Source organism: Delphinus delphis, chromosome 15 (assembly GCF_949987515.2).
Source record: "Delphinus delphis chromosome 15, mDelDel1.2, whole genome shotgun sequence".
Classification (NCBI taxonomy): Eukaryota; Metazoa; Chordata; class Mammalia; order Artiodactyla; family Delphinidae; genus Delphinus; species Delphinus delphis.
In genome coordinates this window covers 46,009,040-46,028,083 of record NC_082697.1, presented here as the reverse complement: position 1 = coordinate 46,028,083, position 19,044 = coordinate 46,009,040, and the positions used below count along the sequence as shown (strand labels likewise).

General features: G+C 45.0%; 1 protein-coding gene across 1 annotated transcript in view; it reads right to left on the bottom strand.

The window, feature by feature from the left end:
* Positions 1 to 19,044, bottom strand: part of RALGAPA2 (Ral GTPase activating protein catalytic subunit alpha 2) — a 281,692-nt gene that overhangs the window by 81,645 nt on the left and 181,003 nt on the right. Inside the window, exons 35-36 of the mRNA XM_060031295.1 lie at positions 17,533 to 17,688; positions 11,857 to 12,015 (exon numbers count right to left, since the gene is read on the bottom strand). Coding sequence (XP_059887278.1) covers positions 11,857 to 12,015; positions 17,533 to 17,688 — 315 coding nt within the window. The remainder of the gene's footprint in view (positions 1 to 11,856; positions 12,016 to 17,532; positions 17,689 to 19,044) is intronic.

Below are 19,044 nucleotides of genomic sequence, written 5' to 3'. Positions count from 1 at the left end.
AATCTACAGAAAACGCTCCAAATTCATAAGAGGGTTTATCAAGGTCAATGGACACAGCATAAACAGAAAAACCCTACTGCATTTCTATCTACCAGCAACCAATGATTAGAAGATGAAATGAAGAGATACTATTTACAACTGCATAAAAATATGAAGTCCACAGGAATAGATCTAACAAGGAAAGTATACAGAAATCTGTAAAACTTCACTGAGAGACGTTCCAGTAGTCTAAATATAATAAATGGAAGGATGTATCTGTCCATGGACTAGAAGACTCAGCATTTGTTATTTCCCATCCCAGACTGATCTGCGGATTCAACACACCGTATCTGATGAGCTGATTCTAAAATGTATATGGGAATCAGAGAGGCCAGGAAAAGCTAAGACATTCTTGAGGGAGAACAGGGTAGGGGCTGGCCTCATTTTATAGCAAGTTACACCACAAGGTGTAGGAAGCAAGACAGTGTGACAGAGGTCCACTGGACCCAGTGGAGCTGAGTGGAGGGGCCTACATGCAAGAAGATTGTTGAAAACTCATTTCCCATGCTCACTGGGACATACTGCCATGTGAGGGTGGGATACTGACTTATAAGATATGGTATGTCCTTGGAACCAGGAACCAATACATGGTGGCCTTTCTTCCATAATCAGAATACTCACATCTAGGTATAGCGGGGGAAGGAGAGTGCTGCTCCCTTTACTCCTCCTGACCCACATGTAAGTTTTTTCTTTTGCTCCTACAATGCTGGTCTCTGATGTTAGTTTTTAGTATGGAAGGGAGCAGCAACCCTACCAGAAGAAGGCACTGTGGTTCCCCTCAGTTGGAAGGGGAAACTGCCCCTGGTTATCAGGCTCCCCAGATCACTGGACAGCAAGGTAGTACAGGGAGTTCTGGGGTGGCCTGGGTGAGTGGCTCTGCTACACAACGGGGACGGGGAAAAGGGAATCTCCTGCGCACCCCGTCCTGCTCCCATGCCCAACGGGAAATTTATTGGAAGACTACATCAAGTATTAGGCCTAATCACAACCTCAATTCATCACTTCGTCCCTGTTGAGCATGTATATTCACAACCAACTAAAGCTTCTGCATGATGACCAAATCCTGGAGATTAATAAGATTTTCCAAGACTGCTGACAAACTAGATTTCCTTTCCAGCTGCAAATTAGGAGATGCATGTGGAGCCCCTCTCACGTGCTCCGCATTGAAAGGAAGAACAGCTGTGAGAGGAAGCACAAAGCTGGAAAGTACAGACCCAGTGATTTTCTCCTCATCAGGCCCGGGTCTAGTCCAAGGCACTTTCACAGCCAGGTTCTCTTGGCCAGATCCCGTGAAAGCAGAGAAGACTCGCATCTGCAGAGAAGTTCCTGCTGCAACACTGTGCAGCCTAACAGCACAGGGGTGCACCCAGCTGCTGGAGCAAGGACAAGGGAGAATCTTTGGGACACACAAAGTGATTGGAAATCTCCATTTGATTTGTGGGAATTAATCTTTCAAGGACTCAGTCGAGACATTTTGGATAATCAACAACTGAGGTCTGTTCCAGTTCCTCATGGATGACCTCTAGCTTCCAGAACTGGAACACTGCCTCGAGATCCAGGCCTGCTGAGCTCCAGGCTGTGCTGGAAGCTGTAAAGGCAGAGTCTGGGTGGTGTGAAATGATACAAGTTTGGTCAGTTATGCCTCCCTTTAAAACTAAAGGCATCTGTTCATAACAAAGATATGGCCATGATTTTTGTGCCCAGCTCTTTGACACTGCTTTTCTCATGTAAGAGGTGGGTGACTTAATCAAAGGTCTAGGATTCCGCACATATGCCTGTAAAGTGTACAGTCCTTCATTAATAAGCCGCTGCCCACAGGTGTGAAAACTAACACTCTTCTGCTCAGAAAGAGATCAGTGCTACTGGGATTCAAATTCTGGACTTGGTTTGGCTACCCGGAAACCAAGTTTGCTACACTTGCACCAACTGTGGACGTATTTGGAGCCCAGGGGCAGTGTGGTCTGCCCTACTGCCCTCACAGACTGGCTGAAAGGTTCAAATGCTATATTAATAAGTGCGGTGCAAACAGTACTGTCCTAATGAGAGGGAATGTAGAAGAATCATATACTTTTGAGATAAGGGTGAAAACTTTAAAAGAAATATAAGGTATGTTTCTGAGAAGGAGAATGTTTATTTCCAAATATTTTAATCTCTGTATATGTATAAATATGTTCTCTAAATATCAGAAGGTAATTTTTGGAAAAAGTGGATAATCAGAGGACTCTCAAATTTTGCCTGAAACTTCTGAAGAGTACACAGAATCTTTCTAGGCTGAAAGGGGCAGGGAGATCAGATTTCATCTGTTTCATAGTTACGTATTTGCCTGCTTTGAGGGCTATGGAGGAATGCAGAAAAATAAATCACGGCTCTTGCCCACAGGCAGTTTGCACGGAAGATAAAAATACGTATTCAAGAAGGCAAAAAGATGAAGAGAAAAAAAGAGCTTTAGGGTGAGTACAGACATAACGTTCTGTAGCCAGAGAGAGTCTTCTTCTAGCTGAGAGAAGCCTCGGAAACCTTCCTGTAGGAGGCGGTCATGACCGTGGGTGTCAGCAGAGACTGGTGGTGGGAGGGGAGGTACACCCCAGGCAAACAGTGTAGGACTGGAAGGAAAGGGTGAGGGGGCACTGGCTCTTTTGCTAAGGCAGCTTCCCCACCGCGTACGTCAGGAGGTGTTAATCCAGTTGAGCATTAGTTGGTGTTGTGTGAACAGACGTGACTAAAAGATTACAGATAAATAAAGAGCAAGGGTGTCGACAGAACCGGGCAACAGCCCGCACGCTGCTGCCGAGGGGCTTCCTGGGTAAGTCAGAGGTTGGGCACTAAAGGAGGTAAGGCAGGAGGGAAGCCTAGACTGTGGACTTGAGAAGACTGAAAAGCTCTGGAATTGGTACCTTGGGAAATGCATGGCACATCAGAATCACTGAGAGATACAGGAAAATACTGAAGAACAGCCGGGGGACCCAGCTGACAGCAGACTCCGTGAACGCCCAGCAGAAATAACCAGCTTGTTTTCACAACTCGTTGCTGCTATATTTGCCCACCTGCAGCCTCTCCACCCACCTAATGTCCTGGGAAACCAAATGCAGGCAACACAGAGCCCCAGGTAAATTTTCTACATTTATTCATGAGATGAAAAGGCCACGATGAAAGCGTGCTCTTCAAGTCTGTGCGTGTCGCTAGGAGATACAACCTGGCAGAGGCCACAGAGCTAACCTGGAGATGGTCTTTGCAAACTAAGTGGTCAGGAACCAAACGCAGAAGTCAGGCAGGGAAGAATGCATGTTTTTATACTCGGAGGGAAAAGCCACATTACAAAAAGATGGGAGTAAAGCAAGGGCCTGTGAAGTGAAGAGTAATGGCAATAATGACCACAATCTCTATGAACAGAACTTTGTGAGCTGGAAAATAATGTTAGAATAAGGGGTCAGGAAGGAAAGACATGGAAGAAAAGAGCTCCTACACACGGGCGACTAGGCATGCGGGGAGATGCCCACCCCCCCAGAGAAGCCGTCTGGTTACCTACCCCGAAGCCAGAACCGCCTCATCACCCATGGGGACGGGGGCCGTCCCTGAAGATGTGGTCCTACAAGGCTCACATTGAGGGGCAGGCCTTCACGTCTACCAACCAAGGCACCAGGGCGGAGCAGCCCCACCACCGGGGACACCACGTGCCTTGCCCCAAATCCTGCCTATGAACCGAGGAGAAGAGAACCTATTTGGGGGCGTTTCATGAAAACTGCAAACAACACAGTTTCTCACGTTTCTGACCAGATACCCAAAGTCAACCTAAAACAACCAAAAAGTTATAATGAACAATGAGAGAATCAAGTGCCAGACTGGAAATAACGAAGGGCCAAAATGAGAGGCCGAAGGGAAAGGAGTGATTTCTGGGCGTGGTTATTCACAGGGCTGTAGGCACCAGGGATGCTGGCTGCACAGACAGGCTGGCCCTCACAGGGTCATCCGTGCGTGAGTGAGGTCAGAACCGGTGGTTTCTCAGGGTGCTTCTACCCCCCGTGTCTAGGATTCCAGGACCTGCCAGTTTCCCCCTCTGGGAAGCTCACGATCCCACGATATGAACTTCTGAACTGAGAGGGTGTGTTCTGGCCCTGCATTTGTGCCTGAGATGCCAAAGTGGGTGACAGATACATCGCTTAAAAAATTGCATTTAAGTATAACAACTTTTCCGTTGGAAAAAAGAAATATCAGTTACGTTATTTGTCAGAAAGACTGAGAAGTCCACGGACTGCAAACTTTATAAAAAGTTAAAATGTGTTAAATTCCAAGCACTTCTCATGTGCTCCATGGTCCAGGGTGGGATGTGGAGGGGGAGGCATGGCCCTGTCCTCCAGACATGCATATACATGTGTGTGTGTGTATATTTTATATACACTTTACTTCTTTTAGTGTTTGCCCTTGAGTTTGACATATACATTTATAACTAATCCAAGTCCTCTTTCAAATAACACTTACTGCTTCACAGGTAGTGCAAGTACCATATAACAGAATATTTCTAATTCTTCCCTCCCATCCTTATAACACTGCTGTCATTCATTACTTATCCATAAGTTATAATCACTGAATACATTATTGCTATTATTGTTTGGAACAAAATGTTATTTGTTAGATCAATTAAGAATAAGAAGATAAAACATTTCATTTTACCTTCATTTATTCCTTCTCTAAAGCTCTTCCTTTTTAAAGTAGATCTGTGTTTCTGTTCTGTAATATTTTCTCTCTTTTTTATGAACTTATTGTAATATTTCTTGCAAGGCAGGTCTCCTGGCTACAAATTTCCTAATTTTTGTTTGAGAAAGTCTTCATTTCTTCTTTCACTTTTGAAGAATACAGAATTCCATGCTGGTCGTTTTTATCTTTCAACACTTGAAATATTTTACTTCATTTGCTTCTAACTTGAATGATTTCTGGCTAGAAGTCCAATGTAATACCTATCCTTGAACCTCTACAGTTGTTATTTTTTTTCCTCTGGCTTCTTTTAAGATTTTCCCATTGTTTTTGATTTTTGGTAGTGTCTGTTTGGGCTGCTTTAACAGAGTACTATAGACTGGCTGGCTTATAAACAACAGAAATTTATTTCTCACAGTTCTGGAGGCTGGAAAGTCCCAGAACAAGACGTCAGAAGATGGCTGGTACATGGACGGCTGTCTTCTCTCTGTGTTCTCACACGCAGTAAGGGGTAAGGGAGCTCTCTGGGGCCTCTTTTATAAGGTCACCAATCCTACTCCTGAGGGCCCCACCCTTATGACCTAATCATCTTTCTACCCCTACCCCTAAATACCATCACAGTGATGGTTAGATTTCAAAATATGAATTCTGGGGGGTGGGGGGGGGGACACAAACATTCAGTCTGCAACGTGCAGTTTGAATGTGATATGTCTAGGTGTAGATACTTTGGTATTATCCTCCTGGGTGTTGTCTACACTTCCTGGATCTGTGGTTTGGTATCTGTCATCAACTTGGAAATTTTTCACATATTATAATTGTATTAAAATACGTTATATAAAAATATCTTTAAGTTATAATTTCAAATATTTCTTCTGTTTCTTTCTCTTTCTTTTCCTTCTAGTATTCCCATTAGGGGTATATAACACTTTATAATTATCCCACAGGTTTTGAACGCTCTGTTCAGTTTTCTGATCATTTTTTCCCTTTGCATTTCAGTTTTGATATTTCTATTGACATGTCTTCAAGCTCATAGTTCCTTTCCTCACCCGTCCAGTTTATTGGTGAACCCATCAAAGGCGTTCTTCATTTCTGCTACAGTGTTTTTGATTTCTAGCATTTCCTTTTAATTCTTTCTTGGAGTTTGCATCTCTCTGCTTCCATTACTCATCTCTTCTTGCATGTTGTCCATTTTTTCTATTAGAGCCTTTAGCATATTAATCGTAGTTCTTTTAAATTCGTGATTTGATCATTTCAAAATCTTTGCCATATCTGAGTCTGATTTTGATGCTTGCTCTGTCTCTTCAAACTGTGGGGGTTGTTTTGCCTTTTAGTATGCCTTGTAATTTTTTTGTTGAAAGCTGGACATGATATACCAGGTAAAAGGAACTGAAGTAAATAGGCCTTTAGTGTAAGGCTTTATGTTTGTCTGGCTAGGAGTCAGGCTGTGTTTATGGTTTGCTGAAGTTGTAGATGAAGGTGTCAGAGGCTAAAGCTTCCTTGGATGCCTCCGTTTCTGACTCCCCTGTTGTGTCTGGGTTCCTCTAGAGACTTCATGGATAAGGTCTCAGATGTGCAGCTCTTTTGGTTGTTTCCTATTACTATACAAAAGTCTGGCTGATGCCATGGTGAGGTGTGGGGGAGAAGTGCTCCACGGACCTGTCATGAGGTCCCTAACCCTCATCCTAACCCTAAAAAGCAGTCCCGTAATCAGTGAGATGGAGCTGTGATAAAAGAATTCATGAAGAAAACTAGACAACAAAAAACCCAATACAACAAACTAATGAACTTCAAGTACAGCACAGAAAGTATGCCTTTTGTTCTGGGGGCGCTGGGCCAGTGTCCTGCTTATGGAGGAGTTCTCTACACTCCTGACACCCCAGCCTGCTTTGCCCAGCTTTGGCCGAGGGTGTGTGCAGCCGCGTGCAGGAGATTTGAAAGGCACATGCGTGTCTGCCGAGGGGTCAGAGAGTGGGCATCGTGGGCCCGAAGGCCTTTCCTGCTGAGGTCACTTGGGGCAGAGGATGAGAACTGTCCTACTTTCTGACACAAAGCGGGCTCTTCCAATGGCCACTCAGGATACATTTACACAGGCTGGGTCTGGCCAAAGGAGGAGGATAAGGCAAAAGCAGGAAGATGTATTATCAAAGACCAACTGAAAAAAAGGGAAAACAATGGCAACTTTTGAGGAAAATCAATTGAGAAGGAATTCTTAATAGCCAAATTGTTGTGAAAGATAAAACAGGAGCTATGAGTTAATAATAGGCTACAGATTCTTTTCCATCTGTACTGAGGCTTATCTTATAAATAAATGTTCCTTATTATTCTTTGGCAACTGTTTGTGGGTGACTCAGATAGTCTTTCAAAACTGGACAAAAGGAATAATATAGATCTCTTGTATCCAGGGAATGCCTCAGATTAGGAGTGGCCATGAATTAGAGAAGAAATTTGATTTTGATATAACATCTGCAAATGACAGCTGCCTTTTCACAAAGTTCCCAGTGTCATTCCTCTACTTTAAAAACTCCCAATAACGATAATAATAAATTACCAAAACAGAACATATTGCAGTAATCCACTTAATAACATATTTAGTGAATTCTGGTTATTCAGTATTCTCAGTTATCTTTTCAAAATAAATGATTCTTTACATATTCAAAAACTAACAACTTACTTTCCCTGAGAATGTCCCAAAGTATTTTAAAATGTATGACTTAATCTCAAAAAAGTTATTTGGTTGGGGTTGAGATAAATAAGAAAATTGAACATTTGAAATAAGAGGAAATTTACATAACCATGTTGCAGTCAAACACATTCCCTTTATAATAAAGCCACGCTAGGAAAAGATTTCCTTCCAAACACAGGTGCCAACACTGGCTCCTCTTGGTCTCACATGTGCAGGTGCTCTTGTGGCTTCTGGTGCATCAGCCCTAACTAGCATTTTGAGCACTTACTCCAGGGAAAGGTCCTGGGCTAGGTGTCATTCTGGAGAGACACACACACACACACACACACACACACACACACACACACACACACACACACACAACAGCTGCTGAGCCTGCAAGGGAGCCAGAAACTACCTCAACGGCAGCTTCAGGGCAACTTAGGGAAAGGATGGGCATCTAGGAACACGAGGACCCAAGGAGGGCCCATCCTCTTTAAAGTGTGCTTAGAATCCCCGGAAGGACTGTAGACACCCTGGTCCCCAACCTGAATGTTACACCTGAGGAAGTTAAGGTCCAAAGACATTAAGAGACTTGCCCAAGATACCCCCCACTGTGGCAGCACAGGAACTGGAACTTTGCGGTCCCCAGCTCCTATCCTATTACTCTCTCCTGCCTGTGCTTCTTAGAAAGGACTGAATCATCACCTGTTTTCCTCCCAGGCCCATAACTACCATGGCCAAGTAAGGAGAGTCTAGAGGATGTTAACATGTTTTTCATCTACAAAATGGACACTGGTTGGGGTGACAAAGAGGACGCTTTCCCACAGCTTCCTCTTGTCTTAACTGCTCCTGGTCAAGGCTTCTTCCGCTCATCTACCCTTTGGTCAGATAGTCACCAGCCAGTCACTCATGTGCCTGGAGAGAAACATGACAAAAATGCTAAAACGTACCTTCACGAATTCATACAAGCCAATGTGCTGAGTACCCGTACTGTTTCCAATTACTGGAAGAAGGAAAGTAACACGGGTACCTCCTGCAGTTTGGAGACTTTATGAATCACTTTTCTGCAGGACAGACTGGGCGCTTTAACAAACCCTGTATATCACTCACGTTCTGCCCCATGTGTACGTCTTCTCTGACTACCGACTTAGTAATACAAGTAGGAAAAACCACAAGTCTGACAACAGCACATTTCTTTTCCGTGACCAAAGGCTACGGTATCCACATTTATGGAGACAGACTTATCTTGAAAGTAACCTAACAATGGTATTACATTTCTCAGCACACTGATTTTTTTTAAATGTATCTTTTAAAAAGTTCGATGAAAAGCTCAAGAAGGGAGCAGACCCTCTCAGATGCCTGCCTGACACGAACACAGCCGTGGTCCTTCGACATACCGTTTTGCAAAGGCTGTATTATGAAGAGGAGGCGGATTCTGCCAGGCACATAATTTGTATATTTAAGGGAGGTGTATGGATGAAAAAGCGAAATATGTTAAATTTCAAAGGCCTTGGAAGCAGTGCTGTCTGTGAGCTTGTATTACAAACAGCCTCACATTATTACACAGGCTATTAATGAGGCCCAGTGAATGAAAGTACAATTTGAATATGCATGACTCTATCCAGTGAGCAGGACTTTTGTGTACTGATGAGGTTTGTTTTTTTTTTTTTTCCCTCCTAAAGAAGGATTAAAATTATTCTTAGAGAAGTATGGCTACCCAGAGGCTGGTAAAGTGTACTCAGACCACAAAGTCACACCACGTTCAGATAAAAGATACAGGTCCTCCACAGACAGCTCTGATGCTACCTATCATTTTGGAAACTCGTGCACAGCCTGCCCTCCCGAGAAGGAGCTTCCTCAACTTCAAACAGCTGCGTCATGACAATTTCTAAGCAAAAATACTGATTTTGGTGGCGATCCCTAAAAGTAGGCAAGGTTAACTAAACCTTTCAAGTACAAAGCCTTCCCTTCCGTGGTAAGGCGCTCTGGTTAAAATACTGGGGAATGGGTAAATTATTGCACCAAATGGCTGAGAATTAATCTCTGCTGACTAGCTGTAATCTAACGAGGCGTCTGTGTCCCCGGGAGCCCGCGGCGCGTCCCTGGCGGTATGCGCAGTGTGTCGAGTCTGCGTGGCACCCTTTGTCCCCGCTCCCAGGCGGCCTTTCCCCTCATTGTTCATAATATCCTCATGCATCTGGGACGCGTGGAATGCATTCATACTAACAGACTTACCATTGTTTTCTCTCTGAAGCTTTGTTGAGCAAAGGCTGCATCGTGGTTACTGATAATTATATTGCTTAATTAATCAAGACAAAAAAAATTTGCAAATCATTGCCTGGTTGCCAAGCAGGGAGATAAAAAATGACAACAATACAAGCTGAAGCAATATAACAAAAGTAACAGCTATCTGATCAGAAATTCTTATATAATGAAGCTATTAATGCTAAATCGGTTAATGTTAACATTGCTCCAGGTGTCTCTACTTAGATGCGAACAAAAAGGCTAACATTATGGATATAAAAGGCCAAATGTTGCCATGGATTCTGTAACCTGATAGAGAGGACAGCCTTTTCATTTGATTAGGGAATGCAATTTAAATACCAGGGACCGAAGCCAAACAAACAGACTTTCCCTCCACAAGCCTCTCGCATTCACCCTGGGGTCAGTGGTTGGTGAACAAAAGGTCAGCCACACTTGCCCTGGAAATGTCTGGATTAATTTTATTACATTGTAATGGTTTGTCCTTTAAATGTGGGGATAACACTAAATTTCCAGTTGGCCATTATTCTCTTCTTCCCTTTAGGCTTTTTGAATTGAAATATTAAGAAAACGATTTGCTCGATTCATCTTGTCAGAATTTATGGCCAAATTTATAAAACTTACACATTTTTTAAAGAAACTTGTTTTCATGCATTATAGTACCTTTTCAAAAATCACTTTGACACTATGAAGTGAACTCAAATGCCTTTTATGTTCTTAATTTACTATAAAAATAAAAGTGACATTTTTAGGACATTAAATGACATTTTAGAGGGCCGTGTTGAAAATGAACTAATAAAGCCAGTTAATCCATACTAAATATTAAAGAAACACATTCTCCAGTTTTGAAAGCTACAGGATACTGAATTTATTGGTTGTCTAATATTAAAATTTTCAGTTTAATTTTTTAAATTAATGTCCTTCACGGACACACGCAAATGTTATTAGCACTAAGAGCCATTTTCTTATACAAACGTGAACACTTCGCACGCACAGAGACTTGAACCAAAGATAACACAAATATTTAACACGAAGAACTTTGGCATCTTTGCTCCCTGAATAGAAAAGAGGGTTCCCTTTATGTCAGGCTTCTCACCAGCCAGAGTAGGGGCTTTTCTGAGTTCAGGAGTTGACTAGCACTGTCATTATTTATTCTATTTTCATGGTAGTAACAATAACAAAGAAAATAATAGCAATAATAATAATTATTATTATCATTAACACTTAAGTAGCTTTTCCTCTGGACCAGGCACTGTTTGAAGCACCTTCCATTTCTTAGCTCATTTAATCCTCACAACTTGAACACTAGATTAGGTTATAAATCCCAGGAAATCTTTACCTACTATTTTTAAAGCTTAAAAATAGCGAGTATTTAGAACAGTAACTTTTAGCTCCTGCAGGAGGACAATTTGGAATGGAAATGAAGGTTGTATTTAATATCAAGTCATTTTCTTGAGAAGGAGAGAATTAATACACTAAATGTCTAATTAAAAAACTAAAAAAAAAAAACCCCAAAAAACTCACCTTGTATTAGTAGTTGCAAATAAAATCAAGTCACTGTATCAAGCACTGTTAAACCACCACTAAAGGCAGGGCAAAGACAGAAACGGAAGCCAATCCAGGTCCCGGCACTCAGGCCCTGGATGGTTCCGGCTGTTCCCATGATCGATGCCAATGGACCCGGCTGAACTGACGGGTGGCAAGGCACGTCCATTGTTAGAAGCCCCGCCATGGGCCGAGCCATGGAGGCCCAGCTCTTTAGGACTTTTCCACGATCCTTCAGGACTGACCCCCGTTAGCAGCGGCAGAGGCAAGGCTGGATCCCGTACCCACAGCTACCCACAAAATGCTAGATGTGACAAGGGGCTCATTCAACTCTTATTGTTATTCATCAACATGCCCCAAGTTCTAAATGACAATTTCTTTAAATTATAAAATCTTAAAAATTAAAAACATTTAAAAAACCATACGTGTCTTTACATTATAATTTTCAGAGTCTCAGTAATAAAATACAGAATTCTGTGCTCCTGATGAAAGATTCTTTGAAAATCCCAATTCATATTTAATTCCTGTTTAGCATGTGTAAGTCACATACATGTAAAGTGGCCCCTTTAGCATACTGGTATCACTGTTTTTCAGTAACAGCGAATCATACGGCAAACGCCTGTACGAGCCAGAAGAATAACGCGGTGAAAACGTACCTCGGGTTTCTTCGTTATCGCGATAAAGAACATGTGATTCTTCATGGGGTAGATGATGATTGAAACGTCTCCGAAGGCGGTGGGGATGATCCCCCTGCGGTAGTCCCGGGAGTGTTCAGACCAGATGATGTGGACCTCGTCATTCCCCAAGTGACGGAGCTGCAACGGCAAATTGGCTCCTTATTAATCAGAGCGATAACAGCACTTTAGGAGGGGTCGTGGCTTACAAATTGAATTATTATACACAGAGGCAAAAATAATTCACCACCAAAAAAGGCTACAACACCGATGCCTTCTGTGGGGATTTTAAAAAAGCACAGGTACACGAAAAAAACACAGCTCGCCCTGCTATGAAACACATTGGAACCGAGAGAGAGGCATGTAAGCATCGCAGGTACAAGACCTTTTCCAGGATTTGTTAAAAATTTAATTTTACTCCTGCAGCAAAGCCTGACGCAGCATGTGGCTGAGCATGTTTCTACACAGTGGATGGTGTGAGACTTTTATTCCACATTACAGTAGAGCTTCAGTAGGCTCTGAATTCAATGGTTATTAAGAAAAACAGAAGATGAGTGTAAGAGAACAGAAGCCATTATAATACAATCCTTACCAAATGCATAAAAACTAGATTTATGACAAACCATTAAGTATGTATAACACTACCTTTGTTAAGAAACTAATGTGTAACTTAAATTTCATAAGAGACTAATACCAAGCACTAGTACCTAGCATTTGAAGAGTGCCTTACTGTAGAGAAAGTCTGTTCACACATACATTTTGTTCAGTCTTTCCACTAACTCTCTGAGGTAGGCCACGTTATCTTTATGCTGTCTGATAAGGAGGGGAGGGGGCTCAGGAAGGCGGGGCACACCCCTGCCACGGTGTAGGAGGCAGGGCGGCCCGGAAGCTGGCTGGGGCTTCTGACCCACCTGGCCTCCACTGCCCATGGCCATCTAAGCTGTAGCCAGGGCAACTGCCCTGTCACAGCTCAACTCCCCCAGCCCTCTCGTGTATCACTTTATACACAAGAGGTCACGTGGTCCAAAACCAAGTCTGAGACTCCTGGCCTCTCGAGGAGGGCTTCCCATGCCTCCAAGGAAGGGAACCTGTGAGCATCCCTCAGGGCCCAGCTGGGTCCAATGCAAGAACACCCTCGACAAAGGTCCTGCACAGTGACTGTGCCTCCCAGGCTGGAGAAGGTGCAGGTGAGGTCATCTGGGCAGGCCTGGCAGTGTGACTCAAGCAAACTCGATTGTAAAGGTTAAAATGCTGGCTGAAATTGAAGTCCTAAACCCACAGAGGCTGACTGGTGAAGGCCCTTGGACGCCTCCTAAGGATGTGACGTCCCGGCCCTGCACACACTGCAGAAGGAGGCCATCTACCACCATGACAAAGTGTGTCCTGCTTCCTAGCTTATTTAACAGGTGAACCCTAAAAGTGACTAGATTCGGAGGCACTTTAGTACAGCAGAGATGTTATGTCAAAGCTAATGCTTTGGTTTTGTCTTAAAGTATAAAAAAGGATGCTCTGAAGTACTATGTATTTAAAACACTTTAATATAAATACAATTTCTTTATAGACTCTCTGACCACAAAGGGAAAACCTGAGATCACCCCAATAGGTCTCCTTTCTGTTTACAAGGTCACAAAGGAGGCTGGTTTGCTGCAATGCCTGCTTCTCCCTCCCTCTGTCACACCTCTGGGGACCACTGTACCTCTGCACCTACGGTGAGGTGCGAGCTCAGGTGGCTCCTAGGTGAGGCGCTCTGTTCAGCTGAGTCTGAACCTGGGCTCTGCGACACATGCCACTGCAGGCGTTGAGCATGAGCCACGACAGTGCAGAAAAATTCAACGGTGTCTACAACTTTCAAAATGCAAAATCACCCAGTACATGTCTTTTTCCTTCTCCTCCTCTCTTACATATAAACACTAAAAGGGTAGCAGGCAAAAGGTGTACCAACCCGTTACATAAATAGTTAAAAAAGAAGACCCCGGATTTTCACAGTAACACTAGGCATCTATCTCTCTCTTTCTCTATTTCCATTTTTCTTTCTTTTTCCTTTTCAGTAAAGCATGCAAGGAGTTCACGACGCACTCCTGAAATTCAATCCTTTTGGAGTCAAACACGTGGTAGCAGCTCACCAGCAGCACAATAAAGGCATGTTTTTGAGGGAAATAGGAGTAGTTTCAGATGGAAACTTTGGGAGGAATTTAGAGCAGCAGAAGGGGACTGTGAGAGCCGGGGCCGCCCCAGGGTGCAAACCCACTCTCCTCGCCCCACAGAGAGAGCCAACCTTCTGGGTAGTTTTGTGCCCCTTGATGCAGGGCTGGCATGAACTTCTGAATGGGACCAACACACCTACGGAACAGCCTTCCTGTGTGGCTGTCCCGCCACAGGCCAGCACCCCAGAACCTGGGACAGCTCCCTGGCCAGACGTGTAAGTTGCAAGGCATTAGCTCTGAGGTAATACGGTGACTATTGAAATGTTGCAGTTACCCTCCCTTTTCTAAATTAGGTAACTCGATTACATAACCCAATGAAGTCTCTCCTAATTCTGTTTGCAACTATATCCTCAGGACGGGGGCAAGGGAGGACATCATCACAGGAATGGGCCCACCCTCCCAGTGGCGATTCTGCAGGTGGTGATAACACGAGATTCATCATCTGAAAGCTGCTTTCAGGGTCATGTGCCTCAGACCTCCGCACGCGTCAGTTTAATTAGGCAACGCACAGAACTAAGAGCTGAGGCCACGGGACCGGTCGTTGAACAAAGAGCAAGGACACACCCTCTTCTGCCCACGACAAGAACACAGGCAGGTAAAACAAGTACGATCAACCCGGCCAAACTGTCAACCATGTCAGAACACACGGAAATACTCTGGAAGCTTCCAAGTGTCACTCGATTTAAAGGGGGTTTCATTACGGAGACGTTGTTTTGTGAGTTTTGGAGAATTCTGCCGACAGGCCCTCAAGTGAGAAACCCGTGCACACAAGTCACGTTGACCAGAGTCGTGTGTCATCTGGACGGAGCCGTCCTTCACGCCAGCTACTACTTCAAACACACAAGAGGCTCGGAACGAGCGCCCAGGGCTTAAGCCTTAAGAAATCAGCTCGTGTGCTGCCACTTCTCATCCTGACAGAGTTTTGCAGTCCCTCTGCCCGGGACTTTCTGCCCGCCGCTGCCAGGCGGCGCGCACTGTGACACTGGCCCTGGGACACACCTAATGGGCTGACCTCCTTCCCCGACTAATTGCATTACGGCGCCAGCTGGCTCCAGAAGGAGTCGTCTGTGTGATTGAAGAATTCCTGCTCCTCAGTGGGCCCGGCTGCTACTTTTAACTAAGTAACAGGCAGGCCTGACATCCCCATTGTTCAGCTGACAGTGTGCCCATCCTAAAATCTAAGTTTTATTTGTAAATTAACCAAGAAACTTCCTGCCAGAACAGTGCTGCCTGCAGTCTGATAATGTGGGCCTTTCATCCCATCCACTCGCACTGTATCACTGCCAATTTGTTTTTTATGTGGCTGGGCAGCCTGAGGCTATAAAAGCCTTGTAAGACATAAGTGCAATTATAGTCCTGGAGTCAAATGAATTGGACAAATCCAATAGCACAGCTCTGTCCCCACTCTGCAAACCCCTACAGCAGTTAGATTAGCTGTGAAAAATCTAATCTAGCTGGAGCTAACAAATTTCTGCAGTGAAGGATCAAAAGTTCAGTATGGGGTTGCCACCAGATTGCAGGGTTGAAAAAGTGCCCCCGTGATGGGGGCAGGGGAGAGCATGCATCACTTTAGAATTTTGCAGCTCATTTTTAAGCTGTTAGGGGCAATTTAGTCAGAATAAGTCAAGGAACTGTGGGGCTGCTTTTCCTGTGACTGATTTTTAGTTGAGCTGTGAGACATCCTGACAGAGTTTGCCACTAATGATGCTAAATCTTGGAGCTGCAAAAGGTATCAGCTGCATTTTGATTATTACAGTAGGGAAACTTACAACCCGGCCAAGCCCCGAAAAAGTATTCATAACATGGTGCTTTATCAAGAAAACACTGTCTTTTCTCAAAAAAAAAAAAAAAAAAAAAAGACACTCTTACTGAGGAAATAATTTTTAAAATGTTTAAAATATAAAGCTGTCTTTTAACAAAATAGTTTTCAGTCATATGAAAATCATAGAATATGGTGACACATTTGCAGAGTAGCAGTGATTTACAAGGTACAGCCAATAAAAAGGTGTGAGTCTTGCCTAGGGTCTTGGTAATCTGAGGTGGCATCCCTGCGGGCAGAGTCCCCTTCGCTAAGAACACCGCCGCCACCAAAACCTAAGATGTGGAGGCAGCTCCCCAGGCCCTCGGGAGCCAGCACGTGGCCACCGAGTGAAAGCCTGTCATGCTCTGTCCATCCGATACCCTTGGTCGCTGTGACAGGGATCTGCTCATGCTGTGACCCAACTTCTCAGATACAACTAGCTCTGCCGCCCACCGTGTACATGGTCCAGACGTCTGTGGCTGCAGCGATGAAAGAGCAAAACCACGGAGGAGAGAAATGAGGCAGGTGCAGTGAGGCCCTCTGGCCAGTATCAATCACCTGCCTAACAGGCCAGGAGGAAAGAGTCCATCAGACCGGTCAGCAACAACGGGGGCTGACGGGTAGGGATGCTACGGCACCACGCTCTGCCATTTCACAGGCCTTGTTCACCTACTGCCCAGCAACCCTGGGACGTGGGCTGTGTTTTTAATCTCATTTAATAGATCGGAAAACTGAGGCACAGGCTGGTGAAGTACCTTGAGACACACTTGAACCCTGGCTACAGCCACCATGCTAGACGCGCCCCCCCCCCCCGCCCTCCTGCCACCGCCCATCAGGCATGGGAATGGTCTGCTTTCCACCCACCAGTTACTGCCCTAGGTTCCTGGCATCCTTGCAGGAAGAGAGTGGGTGTGAGACAGGGATTCCGGGCTCTGCCACCCACCAGCAGGCGAGGCCCAGATGTTCTCATCTGCAAACAGAGACGTGGGTCAGATTCCTAGGCTTTCTCCCCAGAGTAAAAAGTCCTCTTCTCTTAGGATGTCCCTCACTTCCTGCAAGTTACCTGAGGTGGACATCTTGCAGGTTAGAAAGCATAGGGGGAACCCTGCAGAGCTTTCTCAGAGGTGGAGGAGGTTTCCTTTGAACTCTGGAGAACAAGAGGTGGGGGCCCGAGAGGAGGGCAGCCAGGCAGCAGCGCACCTGCGCTTGCCATCTTGACAGTCGTTTGCTAAGCTGCCCCCCAGCAGCCCTGGTTGGGGGGCCCCTGCTTTTTCTGACCCCATCAGTACAGGGTCCTTACGTCAGATGACCTTGGCCAACCCGAGAGGTTGACAGCATCATTTTCTCTCAGTTAACAGTCATGTGAGAGAAGATCCAAAGTTAACAACATTTAAGACCCTTCCTTTTCCTAAATCTTAATCTCAGGATTTAAGACTTAAACGACTGATTGCTTTTCATGCATTTCTTTACCTAGTTTGTGCCACCTGGATATTTCAGACCCATGACAAGTGTAGCTTGAGGAGAGCGACCCCAAGGTCGCATCCAAAGGAAACCAGTCTCCATGTACCTCAGGCCATGGCCTTCACTCTGTCCCAGGTGTGCCTCACCTACAAACCAGGGCCGCCAAGCATGGTCCCCAAGGAGGCCCTTTACCTTTTTGGTGAGCGAATCATCTGAGTCTGATGGCATCCGAGTTGAAACGTGGAAAATCACTTCCACGGTCGAGGTAGCATAGTAGGGGGCAGTCTGGCCTGTGCTGCCGTTGCGTTGAAGTCCGCCCATGAACCCGCAGTGGGTTGAGAGGTCCACCTGACACAGGCACGAGGGAAAGAAGTGGAGGTCAAACGGGAGCCGTTCTTATTCACTTAGCAGGAATGCAGAGTTTTTAAAAAATCTAAGTATGTTCATTTTTATAGTTTTCTGATCATAAGCAAACGTAATACAAAGTTAGATGACATTGGGCTTCCCTGGTGGCGCAGTGGTTGGGGGTCCGCCTGCCGATGCAGGGGACGTGGGTTTGTGCCCCGGTCTGGGAGGATCCCATGTGCCGCAGAGCGGCTGGGCCCGTGGGCCATGGCCGCTGGGCCTGCGTGTCCGGAGCCTGTGCTCCGCAACAGGAGAGGCCACAACAGTGAGAGGCCCGCATACCGCAAAAAAAAAAACCAAACCAAACCAAAACAAAACAAAAAAAAGTTTGGTGCATATTTCTCCAACTTTATCCCCTCCTATACATAAATATGTATATATGTATAGACACACACGGAGCTCCCCTATTGCTGGATTTGTGGGATTTTCTGTTTTCTCAAACCAGAAGGAGCATTCAAAGCAGTGTTTCAGGTCAAGGGGTACAAAAGTTTCCAAACTTAACAGCCATTCCTAAACTGCCTTTCAAAAGGGTTGTTCCAACTTATACCACTGCCAAAAGTCTCTGAGTTATAATTCTTTTTCAAGCTATGTGTCAATGTTCACTTAGTCAGTGCTTAGATTCCATTTTGGTATTTTCTTTTTTTGTTATTTACTTTTCATAAACTACTATTCTTTCAGTAAAGCACCTGTGGTAACACAATTAGAAAAAGAAAAAGAAATGGAAGAACTTCTTCTGTGCTAAAGACAATCTATACGTACACTGAATTAATGTTCTAATCTTTGCTTAAAACTCTAGTTAAGAAATGTACGGTTGGGCTTCCCTGGTGGCGCAGTGGTTGAGAGTCCGCCTGCCGATGCAGGGGACACAGGTTCGTGCCCCGGTCCGGGAAGATCCCACATGCCGCGGAGCAGCTGGGCCCATGAGCCATGGCCGTTGAGCCTGTGCGTCCGGAGCCTGTGCTCCTCGACGGGAGAGGCCACAACAGTGAGAGGCCCACATACCGCAAAAAAAAACACCCAAAAAACAAACAAAAAAGAAATGTACGGTTTAAAAATGTTGGTTAGGACTTCCCTGGTGGCGCAGTGGTTAAGAATCCACCTGTCAATGCAGGGGACACGGGTTCGAGTCCTGGTCCCGGAAGATCCCACATGCTGCGGAGCAACTAAGCCCGTGTGCCACAACTACTGAAGCCCATGCGACTATAGAGTCCATGCTCCGCAATAAGAGAAGCCACTGCAATGAGAAGCCCGCACACTATGACGAAGAGTAGCCCCCGCTCGCCGCAACTAGAGAAAGCC